The sequence below is a fragment of the Lolium perenne genome, chromosome 3, assembly GCF_019359855.2.
Source record: "Lolium perenne isolate Kyuss_39 chromosome 3, Kyuss_2.0, whole genome shotgun sequence".
NCBI classification, from domain to species: Eukaryota; Viridiplantae; Streptophyta; class Magnoliopsida; order Poales; family Poaceae; genus Lolium; species Lolium perenne.
The window spans coordinates 113,792,568-113,805,803 of NC_067246.2; the positions used below are offsets into that span (position 1 = coordinate 113,792,568).

Sequence of the window (13,236 nt, forward strand, 5' to 3'; positions counted from 1 at the left end):
GATAAGTGTTGTCACACTATGTCAATTGCATGAGCCTATTTTACAGAACTTCATCCAATAGCACCACCGTCCAAAATATTTGAATCGTTTTGCAAATATTCAAATTCAAACATGAGAATTTGAGTATATATCCATTATTGTTTTCTATATTCTTTCTCAACATGGTTCTTTTGTGAAGGTGAAACTCATGATCACATCCACTCACCGATACCACTAGACACTTTACCTTGAACCAATATTGTGTCTATCAAAATTCATTTTCATTCACTCCCTTGACTTGGTTTAAAACTATTCAACTTACAAATGAGTAAATTGAGTACTTTCATATGTCATTGGTCCATACCCAAGCCTATGTGTAATTCATACTATTGAGTAATTGTTGTCACACTTATTCAGTAGTATTGTTGTTGCACTATTTGTCACTTACGTGATTCAATTCACATAAGGCGTTCTGTTTTCTTTTCATGCTTTTGTAAAGCATAAAGCTTCTTCAGTTATATCATGGATAATCCATCTCTTTCTAATCGTGTGAATTGCCATCCACTCTCACAGCCATATCCTGCAAGCCAAACCTCATGCCACACCTTAGTACCATAGAGCGATTATCGATTGTTGTCTTGTTTGATATGTTGTTGTTGAATGGTGTGTTTATGTTGTGCTATATTCTATGTTATAGTGGTACGGAGAGACACGTATTTTGATTAAGAGAAGTGAACGCGCTTCGACTACCAAAAAGGCAAGTGACGCTCATTTCCTACTTACTTTTTATTATGCATTAGTGTTTTCAAACTAGTATGCATGGTAGGTTTTTGTTTTCGAAAAATTATGCTATGCCTATTAGATCCTAGTAGTGTGTAGCCACCCTTGAACCATTGCTAGTATCCTTAGTATGCTTAGCAATAACAAAAATGCCAATGCTGTTTTGATTATTCTGGATTGTGATCATTGGAAATTAAAAATTAACAACATTAATGAAACGCCTGGGTGGAATTGGTGTGGTTTTGGATTATGTTGAGTGGCTACTCGGGGCCACATTGTGGTTGTCATCGCCTGAGAGTGCACTTGTGGATGGCCACCCAGGATTAAAGAGATTATTATGTCGTCCATGTTTTAGATAGCTTCCAGTGCAACCACAATACAATATGGGCTCTGTCTTGGCTAAGTATGTAGTGGGAAACCTCGCCTAGGGTACCGCCAGTGGGGGGAATCTGGGTACGGGCGGATCCGGTAGGTAGGGGGGCTACTAAGGAAAAGCTTCGTAGTGACCTTGTCCTGGCCTTAATGAAGACTAGATGACCGGTTGCGCTATCGCGCAAATGGCAAAATTAATTCAGAATTTAAACCATAAGTGTAGCTTATTTTTGTATTAAAAATTAGACCAGAATATAACTGCTTTAGTGTCCACATACGGACATACCATTCTATCGAGGTGCTGAAATAAGATACCAAGACACAAAAATTTGGTTCAAGATTGTGAGTACCAAGACACAAAAATTTGGTTCAAGATTTTGAGTCTCTTAACCGATACCACGGAACAAGAAACTATTACAAATATTTGCCCCACTTAAACAATTCTCACCACTATTATCGGCTGATGCCCATGCCCACCGTGATCTGCGTTAACGGCTTATAGTCTCTTTCTCTTAACCTATCTTCATATCCCTCCGCCTTCATCTGCTACAGCTCCCTCCATTCCCTCTAGCCATCCGCTGCTCGCCACAGGATTTAACCGACACCTGATTGAGGACAAAACAGATTAAACATTTTAGAATCCTAAGAAAATATGTTGTTAATTTCAAAATCGTACATAATACACCATCTGTCTCTTTTCAAAATAAGGGAAGACATAACAAAAAAATTAGTTTATCTGATGCAGCTACATAGTTAAACCATAGGGTACATGCCCAAACTCCATGACCTTATAAATGTTGCAATCAAAAATAAAGATTACACGTTGGACAACTGGGGGAAATACCCATGTCAGGCTAAAATTTAATTCCATAATTAATACTACTTGTCATTTTTATAACATTGCTTAAAACCACGACTCATCACGTTGATCGGTAACATTGAGTCATCCGATATTTTACCATTCACCAGCATTGCACACATTGTTCTCACATATATCTGCATTACTAATTTGACCATAGGAATCTTGTATGAAAAGTAGTCCGTACATTAAAATTATATGGATATAAAAGAAGCATTATGATGACACATTGGTAGTAGGTCAAGTCTCCATGTTCAGGCACTATCCTAAAATCTTGTCGTGCTCCATGGTTGCCTTTGCACAATCATTGGTATGCCCAATAATGCATTTGGTTGGAACATCACCCCTATAAACGCATACAAGTGCTCTTCTAGCACGAAAATAGTACAGAAATAAGGGCAATAGCAAAGAAATTGATGGAGTTTGAGAGAACTAAGATCAAGATCGCACTATTTCTTTGGTAAGATACATGTATACTAATAATACTAAGATGAACCACAATGTAATGAGGCGCGAATTGTTACAAGATACATATAGAAAATTAGACATACATCACAATGTCAGGCATAGCGGGAATTTGACATGACTAAGATGAACCTATATAGTAAGATGAATCACAACGTGATTGGTAGCAAATTTTCACAGAAATAGATATACAAATTTAGAAGACAATGCAACTCTGCTAGGTGTAGGAAGAAGTAAAAAATACATGAACTGTAAAAGAGGAAGAACAAAGTTTCTCCATGATAATTTGGTAAACAAAGGATAACATTAAGAAGCACAAGAAACAATAGTCACTTACTTCCCAAGGTTTGAACGCCAGGCCATCTTCATCTGCTGCAATCTTGTGCCTTGCCAGCATCCTCTGCCACCAAACACCATCCCTCCTCCAGGGCATCATCGTCACAACCTCCTGACAGGTCCTCCTCAGCTCTGGAAAACAAGGAAGACGAAGCAATAAACCGAAGGGAAATGATCAAATATATGTAAGAGAAGAGGATGAACGAAATTTCTTTCTAAATTTTTGGTTGAACAAACTTTCTTTGTAAGTATACTCGGCTCGATTTTTTGAGTCTGAGCACCGCAGCCATTTAAAAAAATTAGACATACATCACAATGTTTCCAGGCATAGCAGGAATTTATCGTGACTAAGATGAACATATATTAATAATACTAAGACTACATCTACCGACTACCATTGCTTTCAACCGATGGTTCACCGAATCACTGGTTAGTCTTGCACTTACAAACAAAACAAGTTATATTGGAAGCAAATTACTGCATTCCAAGAGAAATAGAATGTCATTGAATGAACTTCACTAAGAGAAAAATCAAGGCTTGTTGTAAGTTATATTTCTCAAGCTTGGTTTATTTTAATATGGATATTACACCATTCCTACTTCCTACCATTCTTAGACCTCATGGTTTATGATAACACTCATGAGCTAGTCAAAATCCATATGGGAAATAACTATACCGAATCAGGTTTTATTGGGCAACACACGGTGCCATTAGGTTCATCATAGGTAACAATCATATTGATCTGTACCTAAAAAATTACCACATGTTAAGTTTAAATATCCTTTGCGCAAGTAAAATACCTGTAATTGAGCGACATGGTGCATTGGCTTGTCAGATGATTATCGGGCATTCATTCTTTCAGATTGCTCGCGGTAAATAGTCGTCAAAAGGATTAAGCCTGAATGATATATATGCGCCACCCCCTGATTTATTCAATTAAACCAAGTAAACTCTTCAAGTAATTATGTTCCATTAGGTAGCTGTATGAAGTTATTGTTCTAAAATATCCCAGGTCCTGACCACTATGGCAATTTGTTCAACAAACAGAACGTATAAAAAATAGGGAGAATCTCATACTTTTTTCTTCACCCTTCTCCCCACCTTCAACCAGAAGATCATCACATAAATCCAGATGCAAAAACATTTAAAGTGACAGTTTCAAAAAATAGTGCAAACTTGAGGGCTGCACTATCTCAATATGGAGGATTCACATATCTGACTTCTAGTACGCCATATGCAAAATCGACAAACCTAAGTTAAGGGAGGATGACAACCATATACAGTGGTCATTTATTTTCACCTACACGTAGCGATAGATTTAATATTACAAACTATACACCCTTATTTCTGACCACAATGTCATATTTTAAATAGGAAACAAATGTGCCCTACAATATCCAGAGGATACAACATACACCTCAAACTTACATGACTATCCACCTCCTGTTCACCGCCACTTTTAATAGATCAAATCTTTGAAATGCAATAGGTCAAACCTCTGAAATGCAACATGAATATAAAAATTAAAAAAAGCAACAACTATGTTTACTTTAAAGTTCAAAATGTAGCATGCAAATTCATATCCTCCTATTAAGTAGTAAGGAATCCTACGGAAAGATCAAACCGAAATAAGAACAAGAGGGTCTCAGCCTCACCTCATGCAACAACTTCCTGAACTTCAGCATGGTCTGCAGTGGCCATAGAATAAAAATGAACTTTAATGGCAGAACCGTGGAACCCATTGGACCAGATGGATTGCGGAAAAGAAGGAAGCAAGCTACCCTCATCAGGGACACCACCAACACCTCGCTGTAACATTAGGTGGCATGAATTTTAGAGTGGGTATTGGCTTTCCTGTAGTGACCTATAACCTGCATTTCAAACGTCCGAGCTTCGGTGAATGAAAACTAAAATTGCTCATGGACCACTTTATTACATGCACTGGGAGTCTGTGACAACAATAATAGAGCTAGAACACTTGATTAGGATGCCAAATAAATAAGTACCAAGATGAAGGACAATCATGGCAAAGGTTTGCATTAACTACAAATTAAGATTTTCTTAATCTCCTTGCAGTACTTTTATTTCAGTGTACTAATATAATATTATAAATGAATTATACAGAGCAAATAAAATCGGTAAAACAATCATAGGACATATATTCATACATGTAGATGACCGGTTGCGCCCCGGCGCAAAGGCAAAAGCAAAATAATTTTGTAACCATCATAAGCATAATACAGAACCTAAATGGTGGGACTTATATGTACATTCTATGTAAATTTAGCGAATATTGTGGCAAGCAACAACATTGGATAAAACAGTCAGGTGATCAGATCAGGTCGAAACTCTTATGAAACAACAAATGACCTGCTGCGTCACTGGCATAATTATTCAATTCAAACTTGAATTTATTGCATAAAAACTCATAGTTACAACATAAATTACTACCAGATGGTCCCATTATGTAAAAACTCAAGAGGCAGTGGCCAACATGATAAATTACCCTGTGAAGGTAACCTCATTTCAACTCTAACCCTGTCCTTGAGCTTGGTCTGGGGCAACACAAGTCTCCGCTTACTTAAAGCAGCTTCTTATCATGCCCATTCGTCAACCAGCTTAGGCCATGCTCCAATAGGAATCCTCACGACCTTCTCATACGGTCAGTAGACAATGTCCAACACATAAAGAGATTGTTCTAGTAAGATCTCTTCAGCTGAAAAGATTGCACAACGGAAGAAACCGCTGCATGTGGTCTATTTGAACCACAAACCATAAAGAGATTATAAGAATTTTTTAGAGACATGAACCACAGAACCATATAATCCTCTAAGAGCCTGATGCCTGCACTGGGTTTCTTCAAAAGATGGACTGAGCACGATCATGTAACTTCTGCATTGTTGCCTCATATGGGAAAATGTCAGCCCCCATGTTTTGAACATTCCAAGTGCAGGCGATAAGGCTTTTGAAATAATTTGGGTGGCAATAGTTTCTAACGCTCGAAAAAATAACTTTATTCAAAAGGCCGTCTACAGAGACCAAAATCTTGGCCTCATCAAGACTATTTCGAGCCCTAAATTTTAATTTGCAGAAAACAAAATAGTAATAACTTGGGTGGGAATAGTTTCTCCATCAAGATTACCACGGTTTTCTAATAAATGACAGTTCGAATTCACACACGACATTGAACTCCTACCTTTCAAGTACAACTACGAACAATGACCCTGCCCAGGTCTAGGTAAAAAACAGTAAAATGATCTAAAGAAATCAAATTCCACAAGTACCTCGTGCTATATGTTGCAGAACATCTACATAAATTACAGGAACCTTTTTCCAGTTGCAGAAAAGATACTCCTACTATATGATGGTAAAATATTGCATATTAGAGTCAGTAAATTTGATAAATCATCTAAGATGGGAAGTCCATCTGCAAGATGAATCCAGCTAACTATGTTCAGAGAGGTGACACTAATACTATTTGAGATTACTGAATTGTTAATTTAGTGGGGAAGTTGTGATATATATACAATACTGCAGATCAGTGGAAAAAATCTTGCTGGAGTGGATTTGAAAAGACAAACTCAAGCTAAGAAAGCTAAATCGTATATGCATCAGGGTATTACTGAATTCTTAATTTAGTGGATAAGTTATGACATATACAATATTGCAGATTACCGTAAAAAAATCTTGCTGAAGTGGATTTGGAAAGACAAACTCAAGCTAAGAAGCTAAATCGTATGTGCATTAGGGTATGCCATATATCATACAGGATTTGGAAAGACGAACTGAAGACGACAGTATGTTGTATTAGCAGAAAATATTTGAGAGATGAATAAATGCTCAGCTATGGTGATGATAAAAGGAGCAAATCGACTCTTTTGTCGAATTGAAACATACAACTGCTACTGGATTTGCGATATGTTCAAAGCATGAGAAATGGATCTAATTATTATGGTCTGCCATGAAGTATGACCTGATTGGAAATGTTAAAACAACACTGGAAAAAGGCAAATTTAAGTTAATTAAGTTGTCAATTCAGAAAAGGAGCAATTAGAAGAAAAATCGATGGAAGCCAAAATAACTTATTGTACTAATTTACCTAACAGCTAATATCCAGAATAGAATATAAGGGAAAAAGGTCTAACGGTCTAAACTGTGTTCAACAATCAACCATGATTTTTTTTAAAGCTCTCTCCAAGAAGCATAATAGTTAAACTATGTTCACAAGTACCTATATGCACTAAGAAACATAGGGAGTGTTGTACATGTAAGAGGCTTGGATATGTCGCCTCAAAGCAATGAACAAAGAACCGAAAACCCAAGCTTCTTCAGTTTAGTGCATAGACCTGCTATGTAGAGGACTGGATGCACACCTCACAGCAAATGGCAACCAGCTAAGAACCTGCGTCCAAACAGAAAACAGAGGATTGTTTGTCGTAGAATCTAAACTACCACATGTAGATTTAATTTAGGATTTACCATGGAGCAATAGCAGGGCTTAACCGCAGACGGAACTGCAGAAACATGGCATTAGAGAAGATACAAATCTAATAGAAATTATAGCATAGGGCAGTAACATAGGCCAAGCGTCAATGTTTATTCCTAACTTTGAACTATGGAAACATTTAGGATTTAAGGAAGCTAATAGGAAATGGGGCATAAAATTCCACCAAGCCAAGCAACCAAACAGGTAATAGCGGCAGCCAGGTTAGCAAGAATAAAACATTGGTTCTACTTTATTCTTATAGCTGCACACTTGAACGTCTCACTTGCACGTCTGAAATTTTCCGCCGGTATAGATGAAGTTACAAACTATATAAATATAAAATGGAAAGCAAGAATTAACTAACATATGAAAGGCCTTGTTTTGAATGCATAGATTCAACAATGGAATGATTGACAGGGCTCACCTTAGATCATCAAACATAGGAGTTGAATTGGAAGCACTCTCTGTGCCAAAGCAAACCCGACACTAAGCTGCAACCAAAACACAAAGTATCATCGACCATAGGCATCTGCATAGTAAGCACAATCAAGCATTAACAGTCAGGTACTACTCCCCCACAAATGATCCAAAATATATTATAAACTAAAGTATATAAACTAAGTTTCCTTGATACATTTGCTATTGATATCTTCATGATCACTATTTATATTTTGAATACCATAAAGTGATGTTTAAAAACCAGTATGTGAGCAGCACTACTAAAAATATTACCAACAGAGCACACATGGCCCAATTAACATAATCAGGAAGCCACCACATTAATTACTTAAACACTGCCATCGAAATGCACCCGTTGCCGCCGCCAGAAAGCCACCGTTGTTCGCCACCACAACCAATGGCCAGATATCACTATACTGAAAGCAAGTATCATACTATAATCAAGGTTCGAGAAGGATGCATTACAGGAGTGACTTATCACCAAGATTTAAAACAAATACATGGGTGGCATCAAGAACCTGGTAAGGCCTGGTTCTCCTTGCCGCCCAGGCAGCTGAAGTACCCATCTGCCGCCGCCGACTCTCCGAGTTGTAGTTTGGAGAGAACTCTCCACCTCACAAAGTCGATTATCTGTGATACCAAAACTCATCTCAGGTACTACATAATTAGAACATTTTGATGCCTATTGCACTAAAGAAGCCATGTTACAACCAGCAATACAGCTACCTTTGGTGTGAAATATCCAGCGAGGTAGACCGAACTGGACATCATTACGTCGACGACAACCGGAGGCTGCATCTCGGTGTGCAAGTGTCTTACAACGTGCGCAAGGCTGAGAACAATCTTCAGCCGGCTGGGCTAGCTTACATCCTTGACCAACTGAAACCCACAAAAACCACAAACATCAAGGAGTAGTGCTTCTTTTTGGCGCATTTCCATCCATTGTCTATCACATAAATCTACGACAATGCACACAAAATTAAAAGTATCAGTGCTTCGAGTAACTAATCCCCTCAGCGAAAACAAACTTATTGCAGACCCATCAAGTGCAATTAAAATTAATATTCAACAGCAACAGCCATGATCAACTCAAATCTTACCCCACACAAAAGCATGGCCTCTTCATGATACCATGCACCTATCTTGCCCCATTCAAACCATGTCACTTGGCATCCAAATAGCATCCATATCCAGGTGTACTATTTATTTTAATAATCATGGATAATTCACCAATATCTAAAATAGAGGCAATGGAATATTAGAATGAGGCTATAACGATTTATACAACGCTATGTTGTTATGTCTACATGTTCACACCATCATCAAACCGCTAAGCGATGGTCGGGGTTGAATTAGCATCCGAAGGGGAGTGAAAGTGTAAACTATAGTAGACTATGTGGCTGGAAATTATGACCAAAAAACTGACAATATAATTAACTGGCATAGGAAAAATAAAGGAAATTATGTAGGAGAACCATTGGATGAGAGTTTGCCTGAAGAAAATGAAGTAGAATCAGCTGAAAGTGATGAAGAAGAAGCTTCTGATGCTGAAAATGCTGGTATGTGCTTTCTTCTTGGTCAATAAATACAATCAGGCAAGGGTTTTAAGTGAAGGATAAACATAATGCAGGAATAGAATCATTGATGCTTAACACTTCTATGCATTGAATAATCTTCTTGGTCAGGGATGAATTTCTATCTTCATATACATTTATTTTGTTGTTTATCTGTAACATGCCATGTAGGCCTTTAGCCGGGGACATATCAGGTGAAAGCATGACCAAGTTGAAAAAATCTGAAAGCATGACCAAGTTGTAAAAATCTGAAAATTTCTCCTATTATTGGATCATGTACCAACGGCCAGATTAGATTCTTCATTCCACCACCAATTGCTACTGAACATTCTGTAGAAATGCCCTGCACTTAATGTAGTAGCATATCCCACGAAGAGTAGTTCCTGGGCCTTTCAAAATGCTTGTAACCGGGTAACTTTTAAATGCTAAGAAATATGAACCAGCAAACTTTAGAAAGCACATATGAACAAGCATATTTAGTGATCTGGACCATTCTCGTTAGTACCATTCTATCAGCAAGGAGAGATCACAAATAAGCAACCAAGAAATATCAGATCTGGACCATTTTCGTCATAAAAAAAATCATGCACATTCGAAATATCATATCTGGACCATTTTCGTTATAAAAAAAATCATGCACATTCCACTGTTTACATATATAGAGGTTGGAGGAGGAGAAGGAGCAATCGAAAAGGAGAACTTACGATGGGGGGCTGAGGCATTGAGGGTGCTGGAGGCCGTACCTTCCCCCGTCGTGGCTTGGTCTTCGGTCTTCCTCGGCTGGGAACACTCCCAGCTAGGGTTTCGTCGGAGGCCGCCGCCGAGCATACGTCGGCCATGGTGTGGAGGAGCCGCGACGGCGGCGTCGACCCGAAGCGGGGATACGACAAATAAAATACCAAGGAATCACTTGAATGAGCATAACTTAAAAGGATACATATGTTAGATTAATCTCGTTCACAATCAAATCACAAAACCATGAAAATTTCAAATAACATAGTCTATGAAATAAGTAAATATTGAATAGAAAATTGTACCTTTGAACACCGCAAAAATTACATCTTTCAAGAAAGAAAGATGCAGAAATAATTAACCATGTCCTAATTAACCAATCAAGTTTTCAATCATGTGATTGTTGCCTGCAAATAAGAATAAAACCGTTCACAGTTTCATCAACATGAACACAATGACCTGTACAATCCTACAAATCGGCATATGAGCTGAAAGGTTGTATTTATTTACAGCACTGAAATCTATGAACAAAAGCTATATAACTACAGTTTTGCAAAAACAGATCAGCAACTTGTTTTCTTCTCATTACCTAGCCGCCTGGACATTTGGGCAGTAGACATACTTGAGATAATCGACCTAACTTTCTGCAGTAAAATAAAATACCAAGGAATCACTTGAATGAGCATAACTTAAAAGGATACATATGTTAGATTAATCTCGTTCACAATCAAATCACAAAACCATGAAAATTTCAAATAACATAGTCTATGAAATAAGTAAATATTGAATAGAAAATTGTACCTTTGAACACCGCAAAAATTACATCTTTCAAGAAAGAAAGATGCAGAAATAATTAACCATGTCCTAATTAACCAATCAAGTTTTCAATCATGTGATTGTTGCCTGCAAATAAGAATAAAACCGTTCACAGTTTCATCAACATGAACACAATGACCTGTACAATCCTACAAATCGGCATATGAGCTGAAAGGTTGTATTTATTTACAGCACTGAAATCTATGAACAAAAGCTATATAACTACAGTTTTGCAAAAACAGATCAGCAACTTGTTTTCTTCTCATTACCTAGCCCAGTTCATCAATACTTATTAATATGACAATTCAGTACCATTAATCTTACATGACTTCCAACAACATTCATTTGGAAACACCAAAGCCAACACAAAGCATGTACAATGGCTCCTGAATAGAGTATAACCTGGAAAAGAAACCAATTTAGGCAGATGCACCATGAGAATTTCATAAAAAAAGCAGTCCAAAATATGTGCACGTTTATAAACGAAAGTAGAGTCACACTGTCCACAATTTAGCAATGATGTCTTGCAATCGGAACAGCTTATTTTATTTTACTGCAGAAAGTTAGGTCGATTATCTCAAGTATGTCTACTGCCCAAATGTCCAGGCGTTCCTGGATAAAGTAGATTCTTAATTTTGTCATAAGAACTGAGCATCTATACAAACATCTAATTATGAAGAATGTATACACATGGAAATATTAGCCAACAGAATTGAGTTATCGCTAATTTTCAGAGCAAAATATCCAGCAGAAAGCTAGAGAAGCATCCTTGCATACCAGTTGTAGTCCCCGGGGAGGATCTTGAAGACGGGAGCACTTCCTGGCAAAGGCGGCCACGGGTCGCACCACGGAGCGGCGGTCGAGGATCCGAGGCGGTTGTTCATACAGGCAGGCTTTTGGCGGAGAAGAGGCCGACGCGCGGCCGGTTGTACAGAGACAGGTCGTTGCCGGAATCCTCAGTGATCCCCCACGAGGCCATGCTCTCTTCTTCCCCATCGGAGGACGCGGCCGAGGAGCCGGAGTGGCGCGTGGCGGCCGTCCATACCGGCGGCAGCAGCATCTTGGAGGAGAAGAGGCCGACGCACTGCCCGTTGTATAAAGATGGGCTTGTCGGTGCCGCCGCCGAGATCTGCCCCAGCGGTTCTCCGCACCGGCGTGCGGCGGCTGTGCTGGCACAGAGAGCCGACTCAGCTGCCCATGCTCCTCTCCACCACCACACAGGAGGTCGCCGCTCCCCGCCGCCGGCATCCGCCCCGCGCCGGCCCGGTTCCGGCCGCGCCCGTCGCCTCCGGTCGTCGCCGCCATGGATCCGCCCCGCGCTGGGCCATCTCCGGCCACGCCAGCTTCCGGCCATCGCCATCGCGTCTCCGCCCGCGCCGGCCCGTCTCCTGCCTCGCTCCTCCATCCACTGACCACGTTCGCCGACCTGCTGCCGCCATCAGGTTGGGGGAGGAGGAGAGTAGGAGTGGATTCGGGGAGGAGGCGAGGCGGCGAGGGACGACGCGGGGGATTGGAGGAGCGGCGTGAGGCGAGGGGATTGGAGGAGGAGACGAGACGGGGGATTGGGGCGCTAGGTTTTCACCGGTGCATCACATGGATAGGAGAAGACCGACGGGAATGAGCTGCCTCCGCTATCTCTGCCTGAAGGTCCCGCACGCGCTCTGGCCCAGTTGCCATGCACCAAGAACCTGAAGCAACTGGTGAAAAAACATTTACCGTATTGAACGGTTGAGGTGAAAAGCGGGGAACCAAAATTACTGGCGCAGGTGGAACGAACGGTGCTGATCCATTTGCCCCTTTCAGACCTCTGGATGGCCGGGTAGTCTAGGGACATTTATAGAAGAAATGAAGAATTTTGGCAAAAAGGCTTGGTTGCGAATTGTGGGTAAAGAGCGCGACCTCTCGAGAGTTAAACCTAAGATCTTAGCCGTGTCCCCGGTTATGGACAATTTGAGCTTTCTAGGCAGGGAATGTACGGAAGAATCTCATCACCTTTTCTGAAATGAGTTAAAATTTGAGTAGCAACTGTCGGATAGTACATGGGAGATGTAACCATGATACTATTTATGACATCATAGTGAGTTTTGTAAAATGTTTTGTTTTGAAATAAAAGTGTAGGATAAAATTGGCTTTATGCAAATTTGCCTGAACTCCACTTGCCAAATATCATGTAGATAGATAAGCCCAAAACTGCCACCATATAAGTGTCATTTGCCAGTACATCATTGTACTGACCTCCATTCGTGGGGCTGCATATTCAAACGTGCAGGATTTTCTGAGGAGAAGTACGTGGTAGGATCTCGAGTCTACATTCCAACATGACTGCCTGTGGCACATGAAGAAGATGAAGGCTCATTGATGATTTACTTTCCGCTGTG

At 39.8% G+C, this 13,236-nt stretch overlaps 1 protein-coding gene and 2 long non-coding RNA genes across 17 annotated transcripts in view; 1 reads left to right on the forward strand and 2 right to left on the reverse strand.

Moving 5' to 3' along the window:
- LOC127342228 (uncharacterized) overlaps nt 1–13,236 on the forward strand; it is a 43,533-nt gene that overhangs the window by 23,260 nt on the left and 7,037 nt on the right. The window lies entirely within an intron of this gene.
- Nucleotides 1,410–10,625, reverse strand: LOC127342226 (uncharacterized). 6 transcript variants are annotated; one of them, XR_011755259.1, is made up of 9 exons: nt 8,463–10,625; nt 8,255–8,366; nt 8,010–8,152; nt 5,298–7,806; nt 4,447–4,662; nt 4,220–4,289; nt 3,592–3,714; nt 2,793–2,923; nt 1,410–1,736 (listed from the first exon to the last, which is right to left on the reverse strand). It is a non-coding gene; the product is annotated as an uncharacterized lncRNA (long non-coding RNA). The 6 variants fall into 6 exon arrangements; XR_011755260.1 differs by lacking the exon at nt 3,592–3,714 and having other exon boundaries at nt 1,411–1,736; XR_011755261.1 differs by lacking the exons at nt 1,410–1,736; nt 2,793–2,923; nt 3,592–3,714; nt 4,220–4,289; nt 4,447–4,662 and having other exon boundaries at nt 6,383–7,193; nt 7,271–7,806; nt 8,463–8,666.
- LOC139829821 (uncharacterized) lies at nt 10,713–12,585 on the reverse strand. 3 transcript variants are annotated; one of them, XR_011754084.1, is made up of 3 exons: nt 11,636–12,585; nt 11,128–11,260; nt 10,713–10,945 (listed from the first exon to the last, which is right to left on the reverse strand). XR_011754084.1 is itself a non-coding variant. In XM_051368182.2 (3 exons), the coding sequence occupies exons 1-3, from the start codon at nt 12,161–12,163 to the stop codon at nt 10,931–10,933; spliced, it is 621 nt and encodes a 206-aa protein (XP_051224142.2). In that variant the 5' UTR covers nt 12,164–12,585; the 3' UTR covers nt 10,715–10,930. The 3 variants fall into 3 exon arrangements, 2 of the variants coding, with proteins under 2 accessions (XP_051224142.2, XP_051224141.2); XM_051368182.2 differs by having other exon boundaries at nt 10,715–10,945; nt 11,183–11,260; XM_051368181.2 differs by having other exon boundaries at nt 10,716–10,945; nt 11,171–11,260.

Coding starts and splice junctions, on each gene's coding strand:
- LOC139829821 (XM_051368181.2), bottom strand. CDS start 12,163: ATGGCGGCGACGACCGGAGGCGACGGGCGCGGCCGGAACCGGGCCGGC. Junction 11,261..11,635: donor CTCCCCGGGGACTACAACTG/GTATGCAAGGAT, acceptor TTTCTTTTCCAG/GTTATACTCTATTCAGGAGC.